The sequence below is a fragment of the Mesocricetus auratus genome, unplaced genomic scaffold (genome assembly GCF_017639785.1).
Source record: "Mesocricetus auratus isolate SY011 unplaced genomic scaffold, BCM_Maur_2.0 Super-Scaffold_100015, whole genome shotgun sequence".
Classification (NCBI taxonomy): Eukaryota; Metazoa; Chordata; class Mammalia; order Rodentia; family Cricetidae; genus Mesocricetus; species Mesocricetus auratus.
In genome coordinates, this window is record NW_024429198.1 from 62,737,184 (window position 1) to 62,763,755 (window position 26,572).

Below are 26,572 nucleotides of genomic sequence, written 5' to 3' on the forward strand. Positions count from 1 at the left end.
CCTTCAAAGAGAAAATCCTCTGGAAAGGTAAGTACCTTCTGACACTTGGCCTGACTTGAGGGGTCCCAGGAACACAGAATTACCACGAATCTGTACGGCATTAAAAAGTACGACTCTGCAATGATGAACCAAATCAACGGTTGTCTTAAAGCCTGCATATTTATTGAACAAATACTACTAAAATAGCTAAAATAACATTGGGTACTTATGAGAGCAACAGTAGAGACCACATGTTACAAAGCCTGCAGTTTTCCAGCAGTGCGCAACCGCAACTCTACATAAATGCCACAAATGCACAATACTGTTTTCTTGCTCTATTTACACAGCTGATATATCTATCCTAACAAAGGTGGGGGTGGGAGGGGGAGAATGCACAAGAAGCTCAGGCCACTGGGGAAGCGAGAAGAGGAGGAGGAAGGACCGTGCATGCGTCAGCGGTGTGTAACAGTCAGAAGCGCAAACAGTTCAGAGCAAGGCCTGCCCTGTCACAGGAAGAGCTAAAGACGTTATATAAAAATTAAGGTGGGCTTTCAGTCTGGCTAACACAACAACATTCCGTGAAGAGATGGCGTTATCAGATTTTATTTTTTTGCTCATCCGTTTCATTGGGAGCAAGGACAAAAATGTAAAATCTACATCTTGCTTATCAAAACTGCCAAATAAAGGTGTTTTACCTTTTATCATCATCATCTTCATCTTCATTATTTTATAAAGACATTTTTCCAACTTCAACTTTGGGAAAGGTATAATTTTCAAATTCCTACTGAAATGTCAGTACTTTGGATTTTTTCCCCCACATGGCACTTATTTAAAAAAGAGTGGACCTTTACCCCCCTAAATATCCAGCCAAACACAAAAGAATCCAGAGAGATACCTCGGAATGCCTGGGGAGATTATTGCTTTTCTTTTTCTAAGTCAGGCAGGTGAGGCTGCAGAACGGAAGAGTTCTGGTAGGTACATTACAGTTTTGTGATTGCTCCCGCTACCGTGACTGCACATCCACCAGAGTCAGCCGTGAGGGGACAGCCCCTCACACTCTTGGTAGCATCTGCTCAACCTACAACACTGAAGAAGAAAGCCACACTGAAGACAGGAGAACAGGACAATCCAGCCTGGAGAACAACATTCGGGGAGACAGAGTACCAACAACACCTTCTCAGAACATGGAAATAAAAAATAACTCCATCAGAGCTACCTCGCCAAGGAGCATGTTGAAAGTCCAAAATAGCACCATTCATCAGTGTCTCAGGTCCTGTGGCAGCATCTCGGTCACTTACCACAAGGAAACAATGAGTTTCAAACTACTTCTATACATCAAAAGAGTACATGGATAAAATATGGAGATATACAGACAATCGATGAACATAACTACTAGGCTTGTTACATCTAAGTGAGGAAAAAAATAGTGGGGGGACTCTCAGCCTCTGGGAGAAGCAGTCGGGAGCCCTGTGATGAAAAGTTGGGAGTGGACCAGTCATGTGAGCGCAGTGGGAGTTTGAGTTGTGGAAGACATTGTTGTAGCAAACCAGGCCTGAAGGCCCACCTGTAAGGGGTTGTAAACGTGGATTCACAGTGTGAAATTCTGAGCATTTTCACTTGAGTCAGGATGATTAGAAACCGTTTTGATGATACCTACTTGTCCACTGTTAAATTCTCTAAAGCAAGGCTTAGAGTCCCATAGCTTCTTCTTATATTTGATGATTTACACAGAGAGAGAAAAAAAATTCCCATATATGATACCAAGACCTCATCAAAAAACCCCATACACCAAATGCAATACAAATGGAGGTGTTAACAATTAAAAAGAGTAGAGGTAACCGATACTTGGGCGGCGGCAGCGTCCACGGCTGCCTGGTGGAGTCATGGAGGCAGCGCTGGTCTCCATCTTCTTGCGGTTCACTTCCTTTGGCATGGGAAGTCTTCCCTGCAGGGAGCACACAGACAGACAGACAGACAGACCACAAAGAAACGCTTAGTCATACTTTTTGAACCATTTGCAAAGGTTTTTTTTTTCCTTTTTCTACCCACTTCTCATCCTTGAATGTCTGCTATTTCGCAAGCAGCTTATATATTAACAGTATTCTCTCGAATGTAAATATGAGGTCAGTGGGTGATGAAGCAATGAAAGACCAACTTCCCTTTGCTAGTGCAGAGGCAAGAGTTTCTTCCGTGGTGGCGACGCCATTCCTCAAGAGTCAGAAGTCTGGGAGAGCAGCTACCATTAGACAGTACCCAGGATCAAGCTGGGTTAGGAGTACACGTAGGAGTGCCAACACATTTTAAAAGATTTATAGTATGTGTATAAGCATTTGCCCGCATGTACGTATGTATGTATGTATGCATGTATGTATGTATGTATGTATGTATGTGTACAGCATGTGTGCCCAGTATCCAAGGAAGCCAGAAGAGGGCACTGGATCCCCGGAACTGTAGTTACAGACGGTTGGGAACCTTGAGGTGGGTGCTAGGAACTGAACCCGGGTCCTCTGCCAGAAGAGAAGATATTCTTAGCCAACGAGTCATTTCTCTAGACCCATGTTTTGTGTGTTTGTTTGTTTTCTTCAGTGAGTGATGTGACCGAGTGTTGACAGTCATCTCATTTCCTGTTACGCAATGAAATACTCTTAAAAGACATCACAATGCGTCCATCTTTCTCTGTGCACTTTCACACGAGCACTGATGTCAGAGCTGCTAAAGTGGTACCCGGGGACGGAAGCGTGGGAGACGCGTACAAGGGAACGGAATCTCAGATGCCATTGTTGGGAAGAAGAGGAGAGTGAGAACCCTCACCCAAAGACAGCGAGATCCAGGCAGCCCAGAATTAAGTCTCTCCTTCCAGAGCTGGTGACTAAGACGATGATGGCCCATGACCACACTGCTGCTTCCGCTGACACACAGAGGAGGCTGACTGACGGGCGGGGGCGGTGTGTGTGTGTGTGTGTGTGTGTGCAGCCTCCAACAGAACCTAACAGTGAGGGAGCAGGACAACGGTAGGGCCCACGGAACAACTGACACGGAAATCTCATTAAGAAAGACATTAAGAAAGACAGCATGTTCCGTCCAGACACAATCACCATGAGACCAAGTTCTCTCTCAATTAAACCATTGCCTATTGGTATTTTCTTACAGGGGATGGGGGAGATGGCCTTTGTGGGTTTTAAGTGTTTCTTTTCTTTTTTTCCTTTTCTTTTTAAACCACTCTTTGCTCAGGCTACAGGTGCTAGCAAGGAAGTTTCCATCAATGAATCTGGCTGGGTGGGCGTATTTGGCTTGCAGTAACAATCTTACTTTGTGACTTGTAAATTGTCACATTTGAATTTGTATTTAGGATGAACTTGGGAGCCAGGAACTCCCAGGCAACCTGAAGTGAGTGCTATTTCCAGCAGCCTCAGGGTAGATCACTCAGGCTGAGGAAGCAACACCTGCTAAGAGGAACACCTGATGTGCCTGTGACTTTGAAGGTATTTCCACATGGAAACCCTGCATGGAACCCACAGTGTCCCTCAATGGTCCCATCTAGGCTGTGATTTCAGAGGGCGTTTTGGTATCAGTCAATAGCCATAAAGGTGTAGTTCTCCACACACCATTAAGGATCTAAACAAAATTCCTCAGAGCGTATTATTGGGGCGCTCAATAATCGTGTGTAAACATAGTAAAAACAGCAGTTGTGAAAACAATTTCAAACTTGGAATCTGGTATACGATGCACAAATTAAAAACAAAATAAAATCCACTGATACTTTCCCAGGAATGCCCACCACCTCATCTGACCAGTTAGGGTGGCCTTGAAACTGTCCCAAAGTCAGCACACACAGAGCAGCTGCATCTTGGTTTTATGAGACTCAGCCTCACTAACCTTTGACCTCCGTGGGAAACACTATTAGATGGAAACTGGGAGCTAGGGAAACGTTCTCTCCTGAAACAAGAAACTGTGGAGTATCTCAGATCGGATCTAGCTCTTCTACTACTTTGATCCATCGTGGACTTCACTCCTGGCCATTCTGAACTGCTTGCTTAAGCTTACAGAGGGAAACAGAAACAAAAGGCAGCCCCTACCCAATCTGCCCCTAATTAACTCGTTCTATGGGACACACCCAAGTAACTGGATGACAGAAGGGCCATCAGGAGGTCATGCAGAGGCTTTGCCACCTAAAGGAAACTGAAACTGCCTTCACAGGGAGCAACTCCCCAAGAGACAGGCTCTCTCTGTAGCTCCTCTCTGGAGCCTGGCTTTACTAGACCGCGTCCTCTTCCCTGACTGTCTGTCTCCAGCGTAGCTCGTTATCCCAGAAGTCAGGCCTTAATGACTTCCTCCGCCACCCACACAGGGGCTCTTGGGAGACCTGAGTAAGCTAGACGCCTGAGTGACGGTGGAGGGCAAGCAGAGGCGCTCAATGTCCACTCGGGCGTGCTCTGCCGGAAGCCACATTGCCATGAATGGATGGAGTTCCTCCCGGGGCCCGCTAGCTCGGGCCTATCACTAAGTAATGCGCTTTGGACCAAGCAAAGTGGCATTATCTTTCATGCAGGCGTGTAAAGGTGGTGTCCTTTTCCAGACGTTCCCTTCTGGGGAAAAAAAGGGACAGGTACAACATTATGCTTCAAACGCCACTGCTTTAGTAGAGAAGAGGTAATGGCAGAGCTGAAGGTGTGGCTTCCTACGGCCCAGCTGTGCCCACCCTAGAGCAAGCTTCGGCGGAGGAGGGACACACCGCTGACCTCACACCTCGCCACCTGGTTGACACTGCCAGTGCTGACGGGTGCTGGGATGAGGGCTGATCGGGAAAAGGATTATTAACTACACTGCTTTCTTTTCCACCCTCAGCCGCTTCAGGGGGGAATCGCGCTCTGATTTGGCCCAGAAAAGAATGCCCAAGGACAGAAGCACACACGCGTGTGCAAGCATGTAGCCTGGTGGCAGAATATGCACCTGGAGCTCTACCTCTAGGACCATCAAAACAACAACGACAACAGCAAATGGCAGTAATAGTAATGGGGAGGAAGAGGAAGAGGGGCCAGGGTTCACGCTGCTGCTTAAGTTGTGGGGTGCAGTTTAGTTCTTGTGCTTTGGTTCTTATCCAGTCCAGCCCTGTTAAGACCAGCACAAATTTAGTTCCACCAGGCCCGGTAGAATTTCGTTCGTCCGCACTTCTGCCAAAAGTTTCAACCTGACCTTCAGAAATTCTCTGAAAGACTAAAAATGACTTAGGGTTGCTTTCTTTCTGTGCCAACTGCCAGACAGACGACAGGGCTGTGATTTCTGGGGGAGGGGGGTCTGTCAATAATGGGAACTGCTTAAACCACTTAGTGCAAATAAGGTCTTCTGGTGCAGGGAAATGACAGCAATAGCACATCTGAGGTGGCACCATTATTCAGTGACATGAAACCTTGATTTTTTTTTATTACTATTGCGTGTGTACAGATCTTTTTCAGTGACATGAAACTTTGATTTTTTTATTACTATTGCGTGTGTACAGGTCTTTTTCAGTGACATGAAACTTTGATTTTTTATTACTATTGCGTGTGTACAGGTCTTTTTCAGTGACATGAAACTTTGATTTTTTATTACTATTGCGTGTGTACAGGTCTTTTTCAGTGACATGAAACTTTGATTTTTTATTACTATTGCGTGTGTACAGGTCTTTTTCAGTGACATGAAACTTTGATTTTTTATTACTATTGCGTGTGTACAGGTCTTTTTCAGTGACATGAAACTTTGATTTTTTATTACTATTGTGTGTGTACAGGTCTTTTGCTTGCGTGTGTTGTCTGTATACCATGAACATATAGTGCCCAGGAGGCCAGAAGTGGGTGTTGGGTCCCCTGAAACTGGAGTCAAAGGCAGCTGTGAGCTACCATGCAGACACTGGGAATCCAACCCTGACCCTCTGGAAGAGCAGCAGAGCTCTTACCCTCTGAGCCACGTCTCCAGCCCCATGAGACGTGTGGATGGACATTTCCTTTTCAATAGGTTCTTTCTTTTTTGTGAATCCAGGAGATCAGCACTAACCCTCCCCTTTAGGGTCAAATTGATGTTTACTGTAGTCCAAAGTATCTGCAGGGAAAACTGGTTGCTTACCTTGTTTCTTTGTTTGTTTCAAGGTAAGTACTAATTTAAAAAAAATATTCCCATTTTTTTTTGCCCAAATAAGATGTCACACCAAAATGATATTGATAAGGAATGCAATAAAAACTAGAAGAAAGAAAATCTAAGTTTTTTACATTTTAGTATTTCCCTGGCACCACCAGAAATTTCAGTCTTCTAAGAGAAGCCTCATCACCCACTGCCAACCCACCTTGCTTGTTTTACTTTTGGGTTGATCATTTAACACACTGATTCCACGATTCTTAAGAGAAAATTTGCATCTGAGTTACGTGCCACTTCTGGTTATGAGGACAGTTTCCTTTTGTTTTGTTCTTTTTGCTGTTGCCCTGTTTGTGTTGAGGCAGGGTCTCACTACGTAGTCCAGGCTAGCCTCGGATTTCCAGCAGTTCTCCTGCCTCAGCCTTTGGGATGCTGGGATTATAGGCTTGCACCACTAAGCCCAGCTCTAGGTAATGTTCTAAAAATATGTTATATCCAGGACCAGCATAATGTCATATTAGTGAATTATTATGGGAGCACATAATGGATATTAAGATGAAAATCGAATAAGCCTGATTTATTTCCTTAAGTGTGTTTATGCTTCAAATTTGAAAACAGCAGGTAGGGCTCTTACCTTAGTAAGACTTCCCTCCATTTCCTTGTATGGAAATGGCTCTTGGCTGACCCAGACCAAAAGTCCTGGGTAGTAAACCTATGGAGACATAAAGGCACACATTCAGATCACAGACAAGGTCCTTCCTGAAACCACATGGCCTCACCCCCACAAGCTCCGTTTCCCACCATCATTCTAGATCCCATGCTCTCCTCTTTCCCGTTCTCAGAGCACCAGGAAACTTAATACACATCTTCCTAATGTGCGCTGCAACCAGGGGGCACTTTGGCTAGCCTTCCAAGATGGAGTTCTACAGAGCAGAGATCTCAGTCAATGTTAGCTTTAGCATGCAAAGTGGCAACTCAGTAGCACATCTGGCAGGGTGTGCTAAGCTGCCACGGAGAGCTTTCAAAGAATCTTGTGTTCCATGAGTACCCTTGCAAGTCTCCATGTTGGTGACAGGAATGCTCAGGAAGTGAGCAACACTGTTAGGGATTATCCCTCGTGTGTGTGTGTGCGTGCGTGTGTCGGAAGGTTGGAGAAAAGACACAAAGAAGAGACGGAGGAGGGCAGAGATGTCTCATAGTCTCTCAGCTGTACTGGGTCACTCACGCCACACCGTATCCAGCTCCCTGTAGTAGCTGAGTATCTGGAGAGGGGCAGGGATCTGGGCAGCTGTGCAATGAATGATTCAGATAATACGAGTTGATGAATTCTGGGGGTGGGCGGAGGTAGAGGGAGGGAGGCCAGCTGAGCAAGTCTTCTTTGCATATACAAAGGGCTGTTAGCATAAGGTTGCTGGCCAGCTGTTCTCTATTTCCAGAAAGCAAGATGGAGGGAGTATGTGTAGCCGGGAGGCTCAAAACTACAAATTACAGATTTAGGTCAGCTATAAGAAAGAACTTGGCACAAGAATTGTTAAATTACTAAACAGATTTAGACTGGAAAACTGTGAAATCTTCTTTTAAAAAAAATTTAGAAACAGAATGCAACGGCCATCTGTCAGGACCAATCCACATTTGATACCGCACTGCCCGAAGTGAGGGGTGGAATATGAGGAGAGGCTTCCAGGTCTACGTTTTGTAAATAAGCCTCTTATACCGCAATGATTAAGAACACATCTCATTAACGGATTAACAAAGAGACTCGCATGTCATTTTCAGTTTTGGAAGCACTAATTGTCGAACTAATGGCTCAATATTTGGTCTGTCTCAATCTGTCTAGCGGTTGGGGGTCTGAAGCAGGAAACATGGACGCTCCTGTGTTCACTTTCTGGGGTAACATCATGGCAGTTGTCTTTGCTGTCCCATCAGTAAAGTTTACGGCACCTCACAGCTCACAGAGTAACCGCGTATACTATTTAATCTACCCCGGCAGTAGGCCTATGAATAGGAATATTTTAATTACACAAACGGAAAGATGGAAACTCACGAAGGTCAGGACAACTTGCCCAAAGTAACACATCGTGGGTCAGGACTGCAGCTCCAATTAGGTTCCTAGACCGAAGCTCTCTTCTTTCCAGTATGCTTCCGGCCTCAAGTTTCCCCTAAAGCAAAATGTCTACTCTCTAACCCACCCCCACTCCCCTCTCAAAACAGGCCAGCCACCGCCCACTGAGGGCTCATCCTGTCAGAGGGGAACCATTTCCTCTCTTTGGGGTGCATCTGCTTTCTGAACCACGTGATTCCCTCAAGTCTACCCCACTTCCCTGTCACAGATGTGTCCCTCCTCTGCCCAGCTCCTTCTTAAAGAATGACGCCATCTGCCTTGCTTGGGACAGGCAGCCAGGCTTGGCCCTTCTCTCTACCCAGACAGGAGGGAATCGAATTACAATCTGAAATAAATAACCTTTTTATTTCCCCCAAGGCATATGACAAAATCATAGCACACACAAAATCCCAGTTTAGCCTTAACAGCCCAAGTTTGACCCCAAACTGAAACCAAGAGAGTAAGTTCATGTAACATAAATTAACCTCAGTGGCTGGTCACTTTTCAACATTATCACTACGATTTAAAAAAAATAAAAATGAGTAGTGAGAAATGGTTTCCTCAGGAACCAGAGGCAAAGCCAAGAAATGGCATTTGTGATTGTGTGCTTCTCTGGGGGTATTCCGTTTTAACAAAGTCACACTGCTTTAGCATTTAGCATCATGGCGCTACTTACTAGCACACCCATCAACCAGGAACAAGCAAAACCAACGTGTAGTGTAACATGCAGAAATTCTGGCAGGAGAAGGTCTTGGTTGGCAATTTTAAGTAGTTCTGGGAAGCTAGTTAATATTAGATGCAAATCCAGGAACAGACTGATGGGTAATGTGCCCCAAGCAGGAAGACACCCTTGTGCCCTCTGTAGCTCTCAGGACCCAACAGTGTCACAGGCTGCTGCACCCTGCCCGGCTTTCTAGACTCCTGATGAGGACCCGGAAATGCTGATGGGAGTCAGACAATAGGAATGCATCATGGACCAAACTCAAAGCTCCTCTGTCTCCTTGGTACCAGTTGGTTCATGCCTACACGACCACACATGTGCGTCTAACTACACTCGCCTTTCTGGATCCAAGTTCACAATTTTCATAAAAACTAAAGTGACATTCCTTTTCAAGCCTTACGGAGTTCTTACTTTGGGGGATGGCGGCTAGTAGCTCAGAAATGCCAATGTTCTGGGTAACAAACATGGAAACACCCTACTAAACAAGTAAAACAAAGGCCTGTAGCATCACAAGAGAAGTGCGTGGTCTTTCAAATTTTTCTTCCATGTAGAAAAATCAACAGGGGAGTTCTCTGTCAAATCCTTGTAGACTATTACTCTCTTAGAATTCAAGTGGGGGCCCAGGGACATAAGCTATTTTTTTGACAACCACAAAAATATGGGTGCTTACTTCAAAAATATAGAGAAGGAAGAATTTAGTGTTTTTTTATTTTTTTTTACCTGAAAGTGTGTACATAGTTGTCTCTGAGCCTGCTAATTAATACACCTTCCCCCACAAAGCTGTATTTACTTCACTGATGATTAGATTAGGAACAGGGTTACATGAAGGTGTCTTAATATATTTAAATCTATGATATACATTTAGATATGGCTTATGATGAAAATGTACGATTTCTCATTCTGAAGTATTTGATTGCTGGGCCTTAAGTTTAAATATCCCAGCACAGCATCCACATTGAGAATAAAACGCTCACTTTTTCCCCTTTCTTCCTTTCTATGTTTTCTTCCTCTTTTCTCCTCTTTTTGAGGACTTACTTTATTCTGTCAAGCCCCTAATAAAAATAACTTCAATTTTTAAACCTACAGGTAATTAGCTTGAAAGCCATTTGCTACCTGGTAGAAATTGTAAGTAACAACTAGTATTCTAAATTAGGAAAATAAAGTGTGTGTGTGTGTGTGTGTGTGTGTGTGTGTGTGTGTGTGTGTGTAATGGGGGGACTTAAAAACCAGTCTTTCGTGTTTCAAAAGAAAAAGAAAAGCAACCTAGAACATTGCCTAAACCCTTTCAAGGTTTTCATTTGGAAGCTTGCTGCTTTTGGGTTTTTTGTTTGCTTGTTTTTATTTTTTTTTCCAGTAGTCTTGTGGTCCACATGTAGGGGAGTGGAAAAGTCCTTTGTCCTACTTCCTGTCACTCCCATATGCCACAGCAGAATTTGATTTCTATGTATTACCAGCTGGTAATTTCTATTAGAAGCTTCTAAATTTTTCCCTATTTGTTTACTACTTTTATCAATGTTTCTTTGAAAAGTCTGTTCTGAGACAAAGGCCAACAAAGGCAGCGTTATGTCTTTACTCTGAGCAAATATATGCCACACAGCTAATAGTCACTTACGTAGCTGTTTGACAAACCTTCACAGAAACCTGGAGTAAAGGCTGCTGCATGGCTTAGCTTAGCTGTTAATGGCCATAACTGTAATGTAATTCTTTACCCTTGGAAGGGGTCCATTGTGTTTCAAGGATGTACACAATGGCCTGTTTAGGACTTAAAAAGATAGATGCCCACCCCTTGCCACTAGAAAACGGAGTAGGGTAGCGGGTAGCCAACTCCATAATTAATTCTTTGTATAGCAAAGGGGTATATTTCATAACTTAACTGCCAATTAGACAGTGTATGCCTACATACGTACATGCTCTACTATGCCTAATTGGCCAGGAGGTTGTGAAACCTAGCCCTGTAATTTGAAGAGAATGTACGTGCATATCCATACACCTCCTTTTGGTTAGTGTCCTCTGAAGTCGGGCAATTTTGAATCTTCCTAAAAAAGCCACTGAGTCCTGGGTGTAGCTGGCCGCACTGGAGAGTGAGGAATGCCAACTGAAGCCATAAACGGGGGACAATGATCATTTCCTCTATGCAGCATCTCACCCAAGGCCAGATGGTGCCAAAAGATGACACACTGGGCTGGCTCTCCAGAGCCTTGATCTTAGAGGCCTGCATAAGCCAGGCAACGCTGCTTCAAGGGAAAAGACATGGGGAGAAACCCATTGCCACTGGGAGACAGAAAGGAAAGCATGAAAAACACTGGGCCACCCAAGTTTCAGAAAGCAGCATAAAGGTGTTCGTGCCTAAGTTGGCAAACACTCTGTGTTGGGAACTAAATCACACACACACACACACACACACACACACACACACACACGCACACACACACACACACACACACACACACACACTTACGCACTGGCTGTTAGAACAATGAGTAATTAGAGAGAAAACATTGTGAGCCTTCCTGCCAAGGGCTGGCCCCCTATAACCGCTGGCACTCTCAGAGCCCACGCAGTCTGACGAGTCCCTAACATGGAGAAAGTGGGGCGGGGGGGGGGGCAGGGAGGGAAAACATTTATTCTAGAAAGACAGGGATAGATCCCAACTTGGTCAGACCCATGGGTGAGTGTTCCTCCGATGGTCCGAGAAAATGTTCCTGTCTGACTCATACCCTGCAGCGGACTGTGTGAGCGTTCACACTGTGCCCTGGGTGACAACCCGAAGACTGGTGGTTCTTTGCTGGAGCAGTCGGAGTGCCCGAGACCAGCTTTGTGGACGCTAATAGTAGAACCCTCTGATCTCTCCCTGCTCACTGTAAAGCCACCATCATGAACACGTGAGAACCTGACAGCTGTGAAATTTTATTTCTAGACTTCAACTGGCAGAGAAAGGAAACGAAAACCTCCTTGCTGGCAACAGAACCGAAGTGTTTACATGGGAAATTAATCGTCAGCCCAAAGAGCTTCCACAGCCCCTCTGCTCCACCACACAATAGTCTCTTTGGCTGCCGACTCTTTCGGGTTTTGTTTTCTAAGAATAGTTGCGAAGGCTTCGAGGGTAGCAACAAAACTTGGCAGGGACAAGCCACCAAAGGTGAACACGTGTGTCTGGCTTTTCTTCCACACCTCTGTTTAAACCCATTCATGACGTGAATTTTCTAGGCTTGGATGGGGCGTGGTTCAAATCCAGGTACGGCAGCATTGGCTTGATGAAGCGGAGTGACCCTGGCGTCACCTGCAAACACTCACACTGAGCAAACTCCCCCTCTCACACCCCAGCCTCACCCCTCACAGTCAGAACTTGCCTGGCACAATAAAGGCCACCTGAAGACTACAGGCACCCAACACTGAGAGCGCGCGTGCATCGAGGGATTCCCAGTTCTCTGCCAAGACACCTCCCCAGGACTAGAGGTCAGTCCGGTACAGGAATCAGAGCCAAGTGTAGTCTAGACTCAAGGAAATAAGCCCAGTGCTTCAAATCTGGACGTTAATGGGTGGCTTTCCAGTAATGAAGACAAAACAAAGTCAAAACAGCTGATAACAGCTCAAAGTAAACCACGAGGAAGAGCACAAGACTAAAGCTTTGGAACAGCTCATCGCATCTGAGAAAAGACTTTCCGAACAAAGGAGCCAAAAGCTAAAGAGGCCTTTAAAGCTCTGACGCTATGCAATTGCAGCTGAACGACAAAAAAAGCAGAGTTGGGCGGTGAGATGCCTCGGCGAGTAAGGCCTGCCGCCGAGGCTACTGGCCTGACTTCGAGCTGCCTCCTATCCTCAGACCTAGTATACATGTGCACACATACGTGTGTGTGTGTGTGTGTGTGTGTGTGTGTGTGTGTGCATGGGCATACGTGCAAATTACTTAACAAGTGTGATTAAAACTGTCTTAGAGCAGTATATCTGCCTTTTCAGTAAAGGAAAAAAATGAATGAGAAAGAGAATAAAAAAGGAAAATGGCCTTTGTTAAGCTGCAGGCAAAACGCCTTCGAGGCAGGAAAGCACAGTGTAAGCTTGTCTTTACCCTGATGACGCCAACAAACATGGTATCAAAATCTTTCACCACCCTGGAGTAGAACCAGAGTAAATATTTATTTAACAAATCTGAATTCTAAGTCTGGGCCACCTTATTTCATTAGATGAGTTTGTTTGCATTTGCCAGCAAGAATGGAGAAACATCACATCTTGTGAGATTTCTCCAGCTTCCAAGGTCCGTCAAAAGGAAAAGGACACTGGACGATGACTTACCCCCACCGTTTCACTATTAGGATGAAATGAGCCCATACACAGTGTTTGCACCATGGCCGAGCACGTGGGTGGGCACTCCCGGGACCACTGTCCTCTCACCGTTCTGTAGATGAAAACGCTGAGGGAGAGTTGGCAGGTCTTTCCCGGGGTCACACAATCAAAACATGGAGTGGTCGCTCACCTGTCACTACTGACACCCTGCGCTTTCCCTAGAGCTACCTGGAGCATCTCCCTGAGGCCCTCTAGAGAATACAGAGGCCTGCTTTCAACCCCCAAGGGTGCCCCAGCGCCCCCTCTTAGTGCCCTGGAGATGAAACATGGTTACATTTTTGATACCCACTGTCAAAAGCAATTTTCTCAAATTATTTGTTCTTCTAAAACCTATTTCCAGTAAACAGCCACTCCTACAAATAGAGCTAACCTTAAGGAGGAAAAAAAATAAAGCAGTCTTTGAGGACCCAGGATTTGTTCCGCAGTCCTCAGAGTGTTAATACTGCCGCTGTGGAAATCTACTACGTGAGCAGAAGCTTCTACACGGCTACATCAAGATGCCGGATGTCACTGTATCCAACCTGAGAAACACTGGCAGCCTCCATCTTTCAGTTTTCCTCTCCTTTTCCCCCTTACCCTCCCTCCCTCTCTCCCAGCTTCCCTGGAAGGAAATGGTCAACACAGCACAAATATATCTAGCAATTGCTGCAGCAAATGACAAAGACCATTTGCTGAGAAACCACATTGTTTTAATATGACCCCCAAATGAACTCTCCAACAGCTCCTCCTCAGATGGCCTACAAAGGCCGTTGCAGTTCTGCATGCTGTTCTCTTTCACGGAAAATATTTGAAGTCCTGTTCGCTGTAACTTTGCTTTTCAACATTCTAGTCAACTCTGAAGCAAACTGCTAAGAGAATCAGAATCTTATCCTTAGCGATGATACGTGGAGACGTGGAGACAGGCCATGCACTGCAGAAAACACAATGCGATCTTGACTAAGGAGGGAGAAAATGGACACTGAGTAGAGCAGAGAGGTGGTGAGCAAGCCACTGGGAATCAGAAATCCGGAAAGAAAATAGGATTTACTGTGATTCAGTCTGGAAACTTTTAATTGATGTAGCACGAATCCAGACAGTTCTAAAGACGGGCTAATGAGAAGATGGAGACGGGTTAACAAGCCGACTACTAGGTAGTCATGGTCTAAAGACACCAAATAGCAAGCGATAGAATGAGTCTCATTTCATGCTCAGACCACAAGGAAGACTACATTCAACCATAACCGAAGTTATAGGATAAGAACAGCTGGTGATTTTAGTAAAAATTCACATTATCAAATAAGATGCTTCTATGAGGCCAAAGAACAAATTTAATTGAGCCTCTGATTGAACTGATTGTGACAGGGTAGACAACCAAGCCTCTCACAATAAAATTAAAGTTTAAAAAACAGTTCTCAGGAAAAAAAAAGAGGGGGTAGGGAGACTTAGTAAAGATTAAATAAAAAGAGGTAGAGACCTGCCTCCCAGACACTGTAACAAGATTTGAATAATTTTAAGATTCTATTATCAAGAACTAAGCAAACTGCCAGGCCAAAGCACTGGACAGTGTGTAGTTAGACCCAAACTCTATAAGAGAGCAGAGCTCAGAGACTTGGCCTGATACAGATCATTGGGGCTTCGGAAAAATTAAATACAGATAATCAAGATATAAACATATGAAGACAGAAGGCTTAAAGATATAAGCAGATATGCTGGCTCTGTATTAACTAACTGGTTGAATATGTAATTTCAATTGCACAGTCAATCCATGAAAAAATACTACGAAGTCCTTACTTTCTGGGAAGTGGTGGACACCTGGTGTGTGCCTTGTAAAACACAGAATGCACATTTTTATCAACAAGTAATGTCCCATTGATCTGTACTGGGACCATCCAAAAGGTTTTTAGGGGATGGAGTACTGATGAGACCTTTCAGTGGGAAAAAGTGCTTCTACACAACTGTGTAGACCACAGTTTGCACACCCAGTGCTCATGAACAATCTGAGTGTGGCAGCAAGTGTCTGTGACCTCGGTGCTGGGTGGAGACAGTGGATCCACGGGCTTCTGGTCAGTCATCACACACACACACACACACATCACACACATACATACATTACACACACATCACACATGTACACATCACACACATGCATACATCCATATATGTATTGTCCATATACATACATACACACATACATAACATACACAGACACATATCACACACATGCACAAATCACACATGCATGCACACATCACACACACACACACACACACACACACCTGACAAAGCTACAAATCAAAGAAAGCCTGTTCAGGAAAGCAGTGGGCTGGATAATTCAGCTGCCCAAGTTCTAATTAACTTAGTCTTACGCCATCTGATGTTGCACAACTTTGAACCACGGCTGTATGCCTTGCACAGTTTCTCTTTTTCGTCTGGCTCAACTGAGTTCCTACAACGCATTAGGGCGCATGCTCAGCCATATGCTGCCAACCCCCACACGCTGATATGCCCACCGAGCAAGTGCCTGACAAACTTGAAGACCATGGTCTCAACAAACCTTGGGGGAACTTTTACAAGGATGACCCAGGGAAAGGTAAGAAACTCCCCTGTGGTGGGCTACTAAGGGCTTAACACCAAACACTCACTGGGGCCAAGCTTGCCATTGCTTTTACCCATCTAACTACTGACTACAGTTCTGCCTTCACAGAGGTCATCCAGGAAGCAGCGTTTTCCCCCTTACTTTCTAACTCTTCCCTGTCCCCCGCCCCAAATGGCTTCCTTTATTAGACACCAACTTTACCCAACAAAAGTGTCCTCAAAACGCCTGGCCCTATATTCAACAAAACAACTTTTGTAAAAGTCTCCCTCTCCAGACTGTGGTAGTTTTCCCCGCTGGAATTGTATCAAACCCGGCTCCACCAGGAAGGCTGTTACCTGCCCCAGTAATCAAAGGACGCTGTGTGATAGTGATCTGTGTGCAGGAGCTGCGGGGCCCGAGCTGGCCGGCCATGCCAACACTTCTTTGCACTTTCTGAAACTCCCTCTGTTCTGACCACCCGTCGGTAAGGCTCGGATCCAGCGCTTTCATTGGCAGCGGCTACTTGGCCGTGCTCCCCTCTTTTCCAACCAGTGTCCCTAACTGTCCCTTTCAGCTAAAAAAAGGAATACACAGACCTTCGGTGCTTTGGCCACACTCTCCTACATCTTTTCCTCCGTCCCACGTTCCGGTCAGTCTTGCCTTGTCCGCCATGAAAGTCCCGAGGGACACTGAGACCCAGCCTTCTGGAATCGGGGCTTTGAAATGCCTCCAGCTGTATAATCACAGCACCCTGAAGGTTTTAGAAAGCAGGCCGAGGAGACACTCATTTTGTCTTAAGAGATTTCATTGCTGTGAAGCCAGAGGAGACTCTGCCCCACTGAGAGGCAATCCCCGCCCCTGCCTGCTGCAAACGCGGTCACTACTAACCATCCTAACCGAGTGCGCGATGGTACTCAGCAGCCAGCATCCCGGAAACAGCAGACCAAACAAATCCACCGTTCTGAGCTAACACGGTGCCACTCTGCTTAAAGGGGTGTGAAAGAGTTTAAGGAGTTGTGCTTCTAGGATGGTTAGTTCTAACCTAACTTTTCCCCTTACCTCCCTAACCCCAAGTCTTCCAAAATGCCCAGTGCTAGAGACTTCGGTCAATGAATGCATCATCTTTCCAGACTCATCTCATTTCCTGGACCGCAAGATTAATAATCTGAGAGACGGCCACTCTGCACAGGGTCAGGACGTTAATGGTTATAAATCCGGGAGTAAGTAGGCCACCTGGCTCTGGCCAGAAATGCCTGACTGTCATGTATCTATGACCACTGACTCATCCCACAAGCCTTGGAGCACTTATTGATCACTGGGGACATGCCAGGTCCTTGTTGGGTATTACAGCAGAGGTCAACCTGGGCTATAGATGGATGTAGGCTCCATTCCAAGGTCCTACCAGAGCACGTTAATGAAGGTTAGGGCTTGCCTCCACACTGTGCAATGACAATGCAAAAGCATTTTAACTAGCTGTTCAAAAGTTCTGAATCCCCGTCTCTGGATTCACCACCCTACCCACAGAGGAAAGCGGGGAGAGCAAGACGCCACAGCCATTACTGCTCCCAAGGCAGGCAGGCAGGCTTATGTGGTGGTCAGCGTGTGAGCACTTCAAGCTCACCACCTTAGCGGTTTAGGAAGGCATGCTTTGGTGAGTTAGCACCAAGGGGAACGGTACTGGTGTGATACCTGGATGAGGCAATGGGTTCATTTCAGAGATCCCTCTCAGTCTTGAAGGACATCTTCATTTTGTTAGGCAGTGCGTTCCTTACAGATCAAGGAAAAAAAAACACAGAAGGAAGGAGTCCTGCGACCAGTGACCTGACTAATCACAATCGTGGCTACAAATAAAGGACTATATCAAATGGTTCCTGGCAAATTGATTTCACCCCCAGAAATTAAAATTAGGAAAATCTTGAAAAAGCACTAAAAATATATATATTTGAGAAAAAGATGGAGGGCAGGTAAACAGTCCTAGAAACAATATTCACCTATGTTGCCCTTGCTGAAGAGTTTGGAGAAAAGCCCAACTCATCTGTAGGGACTACAGGTACTGGCCTATACTACCCTCACTGAAAAGGCTCAGGGTGGGCCCACCTCGCCTAAAGAGGCTTTGGGTGCTAGTCCTGTCACTTACTGTGGAGATCTTGAAGCTAACACCTCCCAAAGTGGGGCTCTGAGAAAGACCCTCATGGACAGACTTGGCTTTCCCCAAGTTTGGTGAACCACGTGAGGAGACTTCCCTCAGATGCTCATGGCTATTGGCTACCACACAAAGCCTACAGGACTCAAATGGCAAACGATTGTACTAAGACGCTGCTACGCTGCTCGGAGCTGGCTTGCACTTCTGAGTTTGTCCCCTTAGACAGGAAGACCTGAGGGGAGACAGGAGGCTGAGTCCCTCACACAGCCTGAGCATGAGCACCCAGGCTGCCTAACTGGAAGGAGCTCAGTCCTCTCAGGCATCAGGCACAGCAGGAAGCTCCTCTGGCTCAGTGGGCACCACTGAGGGACTTGTCACAAAGCAGGGTTGCTGCTGCCTTTGGAGGACTAAGAGGCGGGCTTCCTGTCCCCTTTCCAAACCACTGGCCAGAGGCATCCCTTTTCCCACTAGGGTGACCCTCCGTCCAAGGACAGCCAAAGGATGCAAGAAAGTCAGCTGTGCCTTTAACCGGAAAGTATGTGAGTGGGAGACAGGCTTCTCAGTCAGAAGGCAGAGAACCTGAGATAATCCGGTAACCTGAGTGAGTGCGCCCCGCCATCTGGGAGATGCCTGCTCTGTGGCTTCTTACTGCTTAGAGCACCCACCGAGAACTTCACTCCTAGGTCTAATTTTTGAGTTCTGGTCCTTGACAGCACAGAGGTCCTCACAGGGAAGGAGAGCACCACTGCAAGCATAACTTCCTGCTCTAACCCCTCTTGTCTAGTACTCTCTTCTGCCTGCTCTAAATCTACCCGAATAGACTTAATTAATTCTTCGTGTACCCCATGCTTAGTGAAGACCGTTTTCAAGACTTTAGGACAGAAAATGCAGCGAGGGCACATTATTCTCTCTCCAGAACAGTTCACGTCTAGTGCTTAGGTTTCGTGCTAACCCCAGGTGAGTGTGCAAGTCTTCCTGAAATACCACACGGAGGACTCGGGCACCACACTCGGGATGAACAGCGGATGTAGAGGCTGAAACGATACCGTCAGCCTCAGGTGCGAGGAGTGGGGGGGTGGGGAGGCACGCATGGTAAACCTGTCATTTCTGGACCTAGATTAGTTTCTGTCTCATCAGGGAGATTTCCAATGGTACCATCCATCCTCATCCTATGGGTCTGTCTCTCCATCTTACACTTGGTCCTGGGTCAAGGGGCCTTGCATATGGAGCCTTGCTAGATTCGCTCTGTATGCTAGTCTTAAACTTCTACAATTAGCATATGCATCCACTGAGGCTGGGGGCCAGGGCTGTGCCTTCCACAAGCTTTAGAGCCGTGCACGGTGCTTAGGTGGAAATGCTGTTCAGCTGACAACACGCATGGGGGAATCTTCCCACTAACTTACTCCTCTTACTCTCGTGTCTTCAGGTGATGCTGCCTCTGTGTCCTTGGGACCATAGATTCAGAATTTACTGGAAATAGGTGAGTATTAAAGTCAGAAGGCTGACAGCTCCTCCTGGACTCAGGAGGGGATTTTTATAGCTGTGGGGTAAGCTACTGTAAGCTTTGAGTACCATGGATGGATCAAGCAAACCCAGAGTGCTGGAACCTCAATGCCTACTCAGAGCATGGCTCCAAACACTGGGAACTGGAGAGGTCCAAACTGCTCTCTCTTGTCAACTGCCATACTTGGTGGTTTGACCATAAAGTTTCTTGCCCTTTTAAGGAATAATGGCAAATAATTGGCTGTGTTAAATGAAAAGTTACATTCATTTCAGATTCCTGGCTTTACAAGGAGAGGTTAATGGTACAAATTACTTCTACTTCACAAGAACTAATCATGGTAACTCATTAGAGATAAATTTTAAAACATCCAACTTAATAGACATTAGCATGCATACACACAAAATATCTGTTAGGCTTCTGCTACATGTTTACCATTTCTAAGCATGAAATTTGACCTTTGTAGGCTTATAATCAATCGGGCAATATGAAAAAAGAAAGCTTATGAACTACTAACAAGTTATGCCATTGGGGTTAGCAGCATGTCATCACTACTAATGAACGGACTGATACTGAGAATTTAATGGCTGGCAGTGTTCACGATGCAGTAGACAGAAGCATTGTGACTTTCTTTCAGCCAATGAGGTGAAATATTATTGAAACTCTCTCAAGATAATAATGTCCCTAAATGTCTACTCTGGATAAATTTAGAGCCAGGGCTGAGCTGTTTGATAGTTCAAGCCAGAAGAGCAGTTTAAAGTTGGAATCTTACAACAACACACCATCAGACAAGATACCACAGTCCAAGCACGCTTGAATCTTTTCCCCTTTGTGTATCTGGGTTGGATTTGCTGATAAGATTGCCTTGCCTGTAGCACAGGAGTTTATAATACAGATAAAGCAGGCACACCCTACCACTTATACATACCACTCCAGCCTTAGAATTACACCAGGGTGCATCAGATGAAGTCACAAGTTCTTTAAAGCCTGGTTATTTAGATAATTATTTCAGTCTTCCATTTCACTGGAGCTGTAAGGATACAGTCTTCAAAAACTCCCCAGCTACGAACAGCACTAACGAGAAAACGTGGTGTCAAGGACACGGCAGCGCCACCTTTCAGGGCATCTGAATGCACCCAAGGGCTTTCGGTGACTATGTAAATGGATATTTAAACATTCGAAACTCTTGGGGATTACTCGTTCATCTGTTCAAGATATTTATATTTTAAAAGCGCATTTTCTGACTTTGGAAGGATTTAAAATGAAGTAAATTCCCATTGTATATCTATGATAACTTGACCTATATCTGACTTTTCAAGAAATACATAGTGTTAAAGTGGAACATGCTTTGAATAGCCAATTATTCCAAGATGGGTTAGTCCAAGACAATAGGTGCTCAGGTACATCTCCAACCTGACTATCTTTGCAGCTCAGGAGTAAGCCGGACTGGGGCTAAACCCATTTAGACTGATTATCTCTTCTGTCCTACTTCCCCAAACAATGACCAGTTCTCCCATTCGTGGGCACAGGAAGGCCTGGTGAGAGACAAGACAGCACTGTATGAAATTACCTCCCAGGTGAGCACAAGTCACTGCAGAAACTTGTCAACTTACATCCCAAACCTAGTGATGCGGGAGGCCAATAAGACCAGCCCTCGCCCAGCCTTGCCTTTTTCTTTCAACCAGGAAGTTGATGTTAACAGGGGAGCTGCTGAAGGAGTCTCCCTCTGAGCCTCTGGCTGCCTCCTTCCTGGCTTCTACAGAAGCAGAGTGCCATGAACGCTCCAAGAGTCAACCCATCTGTCTTAACGTCCAGCATCAGCCATAAAGGGAACTAACACAGCTCCAGTTCCTAGATCTCTGTTAAGACACTCCAAGGCCACGCTCATGCCAGTAGGCATCCACGGCAAACACACACACCAGGAGACAGGTTTACCACACAGAGGGTAAAACCAGGACTTTAACTTTGGCAGTGGATTAAAAAAAATCTGGTTTTTCAAGCTAGTTTCAATAGATATTCTGGAATGTTTTCTCCTCATTGACACATACAAGTCATATTTGTGTGTGTCATGCACTCAAGGACTTTTAGTGACCAGGTAAATGGATATGCAAATATTCAAATTTCTTATTTTGGGATTACCCATACAAGTCTCCTCAGTGACATATACAAAACAAAATCCACAAATCAACCACACATCATAAAATATAGGTCTAGAAATTAAACATCAAAAAGCTATATGAAATGAAAAAAAGAAAATCTCGAAGATTCCTGAAAGCTTCCAGTAAAGTTTAAAAAACTATGCAAAACCCTACAAATTGCAAACAATAAAAGCAAGGGCATGTTTAGTGGGAAACTAAAAAGGCTGGGGACTGAGTCACTGGTAATAGGATGGTCAGTGACGTGAAGAAAACCATGCTGAGAATTAACCTGGAGGCAGGGACTGAAGCAGATACCACGGGTGAGCACTGTATGCCGGAATGCTCCGCACATCCTACTTACCCTGCATTATACCCCAGGACGGCACCACCCACAGAGGAATGAGCCCTCCCATATCAATCATTAGTCAAGAAACATAACCCACATCCATGTCCACAGGCCAGTAAGATCGTGACTCTAGTCTGTATCAAGTTGACAAAAAAAAACAAAAACAAAAACAAAAACAAAAAACTAACCAGTGCACCCTACCAGCTCAAGGTGTGTAAGAAGACCAGATACCCTACCACAACCTGTAGAATTCCAGAGTTTACAGGATTAATCTCTTACATTGGAGTGGCTAGATTATAAATTTGGATTTGAAATGAGCCCTTACAGTAGATGGAAATTAGATTCTCTGTAGTGTCTTACACTATGTAGGTGGTGTATGTTTAAGGAGCATTCCAGGGACGGACAGCGGTTAAACACCCTGCTTCCCATAAGTAATTTCTACTGGGAGCAGATCTTCAAGTCAACTGGACACAGAGTTCTACAAAGTAACCCAGTCTTAATCAAAGAAGGGGAATTAACTTCATTTGCTAAAAAGGAAAGAGGTTGAAGACATCTCTAGTATCAGGTTTTAGTATCAGGTTTTTCTAAAAAAAATACATATATTTGAAACTTTTTTTTACTTCATTATACACCAAGATTTTTAAGAGCTCAGACTTTCCAGATACAAGGGTTTCTAGAAAGTGACTTGGAATCGCCCTCAGACAATAACTGCTGGTGGTTTTATTTCAGGCATGGGCTTGTGCCAGAAGGGCCTGACATCTTGATGAAAAGAACGCCGAGAAGTTGTGAGATTTTTTTTTTCCCACCAGAAAAAAAAAAATCCTCCCGAGAGAAACAAACTGCGACCGTCCATTCTGCCACACCACAACATGGACACGTGAGGGAAATTAGCGTTTAATATTAATTTGTCTCTGCTTTTTTCCCTGCCTCCGAATGACTCCAACTTTCATTCCTGGCTTGGCAGGCAAGCCTGCCTCGTGCACGAAGCACACCCCACCCCCTACCACTGAGATGTGGTGTCTTGCTTTGACCTTGATCCATAGGACCAACTCTGGCAGGGTTCAACGGTCCTGCTTATGTTTAACTGAACTGCCACTTGATACACTGCAACATCCAGCCTCTGTGGTCTATCTCCCACAGCAGGAGGAGAGTAGAGGGGTCTGGGACGGAGGTGAGGGATGCACCCACTCCAGTTAAAGAGCTGAACAATGGAAACGAGACTCCGCCACCGCTGCCTTACAACTTTGCAAAAATGGCCAACTGGGAAGGTAAAGTGAAGGTAATGTTGATAAGGTTGACCTCATGCTCCCTTCCCTTGCCTTTCTGCCCCAATTCTTTAAATTTCACCATTAGCAAAGCAGCCCAAGCAAAACCTGCTCTGCCCAGTGCTCTGCCCACCCACTTGTTGCAAAGGCAGGCAAGGCAAATGCTAAACACAAACACACACACACACACACACACACACAAGGCTCCCTTCTTAACGAGAGCCAACCTGAACTCATTTGACTGCCTCTGATTCATCGTTCTCCTGGGAAAGCTAATTCTTGGTTGTTCTCAAAGAAAACATGAAGTTCATCAGATCCAATTTTAATTCACCGAATTCCACCCTCGTTTAAAAGGAAAAAGAAAGAAAAAATAAAGAAGTAAGCTAGGAAAGCATACGTTTTAAGTAGGAAATAGGTGCTGTGAGAGCCATCAGCGTCTCCGGGTGGGCAGGCTGCCCAGAGAGCTGCACAACGTTTTTTTTGTCTTTATTTTCTCCCGCACTTAAGTTTAACATACTTGTTTAGCTGCTTTGGGTGCATATTTTCCATGATACTTTATTGGACCAGAAATTTAACTATCTTCTCTGCGGGTCACCCTCCTCCTGAGTATGATTTAGGTTAATATGCCTGCCCTCTGAAACTGAAATGCCTCTTTTAAAGGAAGTTGTAAGTCAGAAAACACACACACACACACACACACACACACACACACACACACGAATAACAATACATGATGTATTCATTAAAAATCATGTCTACTGCTATTAAGGAAGGCACACACTATGGCTTGTTACTCAGACACAGACTCATAGTTTCCGGATAAGTTCAGGCCATCTGTAAACGTAAGACCCAAAGCTTTGCTTGGACACCACTGTCATTCTCCATTCATGTGTGTCACAACATGTCAGTCTTCTTAGGAGCAGAGCACTTCTGCTGTTTGGGCTAAAAAAAAAAACCATCCTAGCTCTGGAATCAGGGATCTTAGCTTTCTATTCAAAATGACTGCAAGTCAACAGCTCTAACTCACCGCATCCAGTTCATACAGATACTGAGCGGCAGGCTCCCACATGCTGGAGCAGAGCCTCTCTCTGAAAGGTCAGCCCGGGTGGGAACAATAGAGTCAGGCTGGGTGAGGGTGGGCTGATACCCATATGTAATCACTGACAGGAAGCTACTGAGAGTTTCTTCTGGTGACCACGTCTTACCATTTTTGAGAATCTTAATAGCCTTGGGCTTCTGCTCTCCCTTTCTTCAGTCCAGGGAGACCAACCTGCAAAATATGTTTAAATACAGTAGACATATTGCTTCGACACAGGTCAGCAAATGCAAAAAAAAAATGCCTCCTCAGAGGTCACGGACAAATAACCACTGCGTGTGCTGAACACAGTTCCGTGCAAATTATTCTAACCACTGGAGTCCCTGCAAGAGCCTTCCAAGTGGTCTACAGGTTTACATAGGGAACAAAGGCATCCCTGGCGCCTGGCTCTGCAGTCCTGGGCTATTCTTAGCGTCTTGTTCATCTTTAAATCGCAGTTCAAAAGGTTTAGCAACTTAAAAGTAGACCCGGGTTGATTAAAAATAGATTGTTTTCTGGCAGCTCTTTGTTCCCAGACATACTACTGGCAGTATATTTGCAATCAAGACGGCAGAGCAAGAGTCAGCCTTCCACCACCGTAGTGTAATGCCTCAGTGTGGATATTTTTGGAAATGGCTCTGCATTACATAACCTTCCGTGTTTAAAAAAAAAAACCTACACAGGGGAGAAAGTCAGGAATATACACCATAATGCACTTCTCCCGAAACCAAATAAACATTCATGTACAAGCTTCAATGGTTCACCCTCCAGCTTTTCTCCAGTAGAGCACAACTCTTGTGTTAATGTAAGTTATGGCAAAATTAAGATGAATGGAAAAACTAAAAGTTCTCCAAACGGGTATCAGAGGCACCTAGAGTTTCCCTATAATGCATATGCATAAACATAAATGCAAATCAAGTTATTAGCAGCACCAGAAAAAGTAGTCATTTATTTCTAATGCTCCCGAAGCCCAAGTTCAACTGCTTTATAAGCAAATACGGAGAAAAAAGTGTTTCAAGAGCAAAAGCATGAAAAGACCCACGGCCGCAGCAGCAACCCTGAAAGAGTAATCAAGTGTGAGGGTTTTATACAGGGTAAGCGTGCATGCACCGAGTGCATTTAATGCAAAGGAACAAAACAGCTCCTAACAATGAGCAAGAGCAAAATCAACCGCACCAGCCAGCAAAAACCCCACCCCTTCACAAAAGAATTCATTTCTCTCAACTTCTGCATTAAACAAAGGAGTGTGGAGGTCAAGTCGAACCCCAGCCTTAGCGCAGCAGGAGCGAAATGACATAATTTCTCCAAGGTGTCACCTTAGCTCTAAAATTCGGAGGGAGAAAGCATGAACTCTGCAAGGTTGAAGGGTCCAGCTTTGAGCAAGGGACCGACACAAAAGAGAAAGCAGCGCTCCCAGCTGGGGATGAGAAAGGCGTATACTTACAGACAAAAGCCCCGCGCCCTGCTCACTCTCTCTCCTCTCTACACCTGAAACACAAATGTGGATGAAAAAGGGCATCATGCTAGAAAGACAGCTGAGGGAGGGGGAGGGGAAAGGGGTGGAGGAAGGGGAGGGCGGAGGGGGGAAGGGAAACAAAACCCCAACCCGCTGCTTCACTTCCAAGAAGTGCAGCCTCGGAAAAGGAGGGGAAGGGTTCCCTGCCTTGCGCGCTCTCTCCAAGTGTGTGTGCCTTGTGTCTCTCTCTCCTCCTCCAAACCAGCCTCTCAATCTCAACTCTCTCTCTCTCTCTCTCTCTCTCTCTCTCTCTCTCTCTCTCTCTCTCTCTCTCTCTCTCTCTCTCTCTCTCTCTCTCTCTCTCTCTCTCTCTCTCTCTCTCTCTCTCTCTCTCTCTCTCTCTCTCTCTCTCTCTCTCTCTCTCTCTCTCTCTCTCTCTCTCTCTCTCTCTCTCTCTCTCTCTCTCTCTCTCTCTCTCTCTCCTCCCCTCCCTCCCCCCTTCCCCTCCCACCTCCTCCTCTCTCTTCTGCTAGTGTACTAGTGAACAATGAGCTAATTCTGATGGAGCTGGCGCGCGGCCAGCGCCCCAGCCTTGCTGCCACCGCGGAGCCAGACTGCTTACTCGGCAGGAATCGGCGGCTCGCGGCCCCGTGGGCGCGCGGCCAAGAGGCGCGCGCTCCCCGGCCCCCGCACCCGCGCCGCCGCCGCCGCCGTAGGGCACTAGGCCCTCGGGGAGGTGGGGACGGGAGGGACGGGAGGGACGGGGTGGGGTGGGGGGACCGCGCCAAGCAGCCCCGGGAGCGGAGCAGCGCACACTCTGGCGGGCTCCCCGCCTCGCCGCGCGGCG

General features: G+C 45.7%; 1 protein-coding gene and 1 long non-coding RNA gene across 3 annotated transcripts; one reads left to right on the forward strand and one right to left on the reverse strand.

The window, feature by feature from the left end:
• Nucleotides 1-140: 140 nt before the first annotated feature.
• LOC101840871 (neuronal regeneration related protein) lies at nt 141-26,328 on the reverse strand. 2 transcript variants are annotated; one of them, XM_040758051.1, is made up of 5 exons: nt 26,237-26,328; nt 25,714-25,757; nt 24,400-24,464; nt 6,719-6,796; nt 141-1,924 (listed from the first exon to the last, which is right to left on the reverse strand). In XM_040758051.1, the coding sequence occupies exons 3-5, from the start codon at nt 24,400-24,402 to the stop codon at nt 1,799-1,801; spliced, it is 207 nt and encodes a 68-aa protein (XP_040613985.1). In that variant the 5' UTR covers nt 24,403-24,464; nt 25,714-25,757; nt 26,237-26,328; the 3' UTR covers nt 141-1,798. The 2 variants fall into 2 exon arrangements, with proteins under 2 accessions (XP_040613985.1, XP_005065354.1); XM_005065297.4 differs by lacking the exon at nt 26,237-26,328 and having other exon boundaries at nt 25,714-25,880.
• LOC106022446 lies at nt 15,626-23,029 on the forward strand. The gene is made up of 3 exons (XR_001197423.3): nt 15,626-15,816; nt 19,371-19,424; nt 22,659-23,029. It is a non-coding gene; the product is annotated as an uncharacterized LOC106022446 (long non-coding RNA).
• Nucleotides 26,329-26,572: the final 244 nt, after the last annotated feature.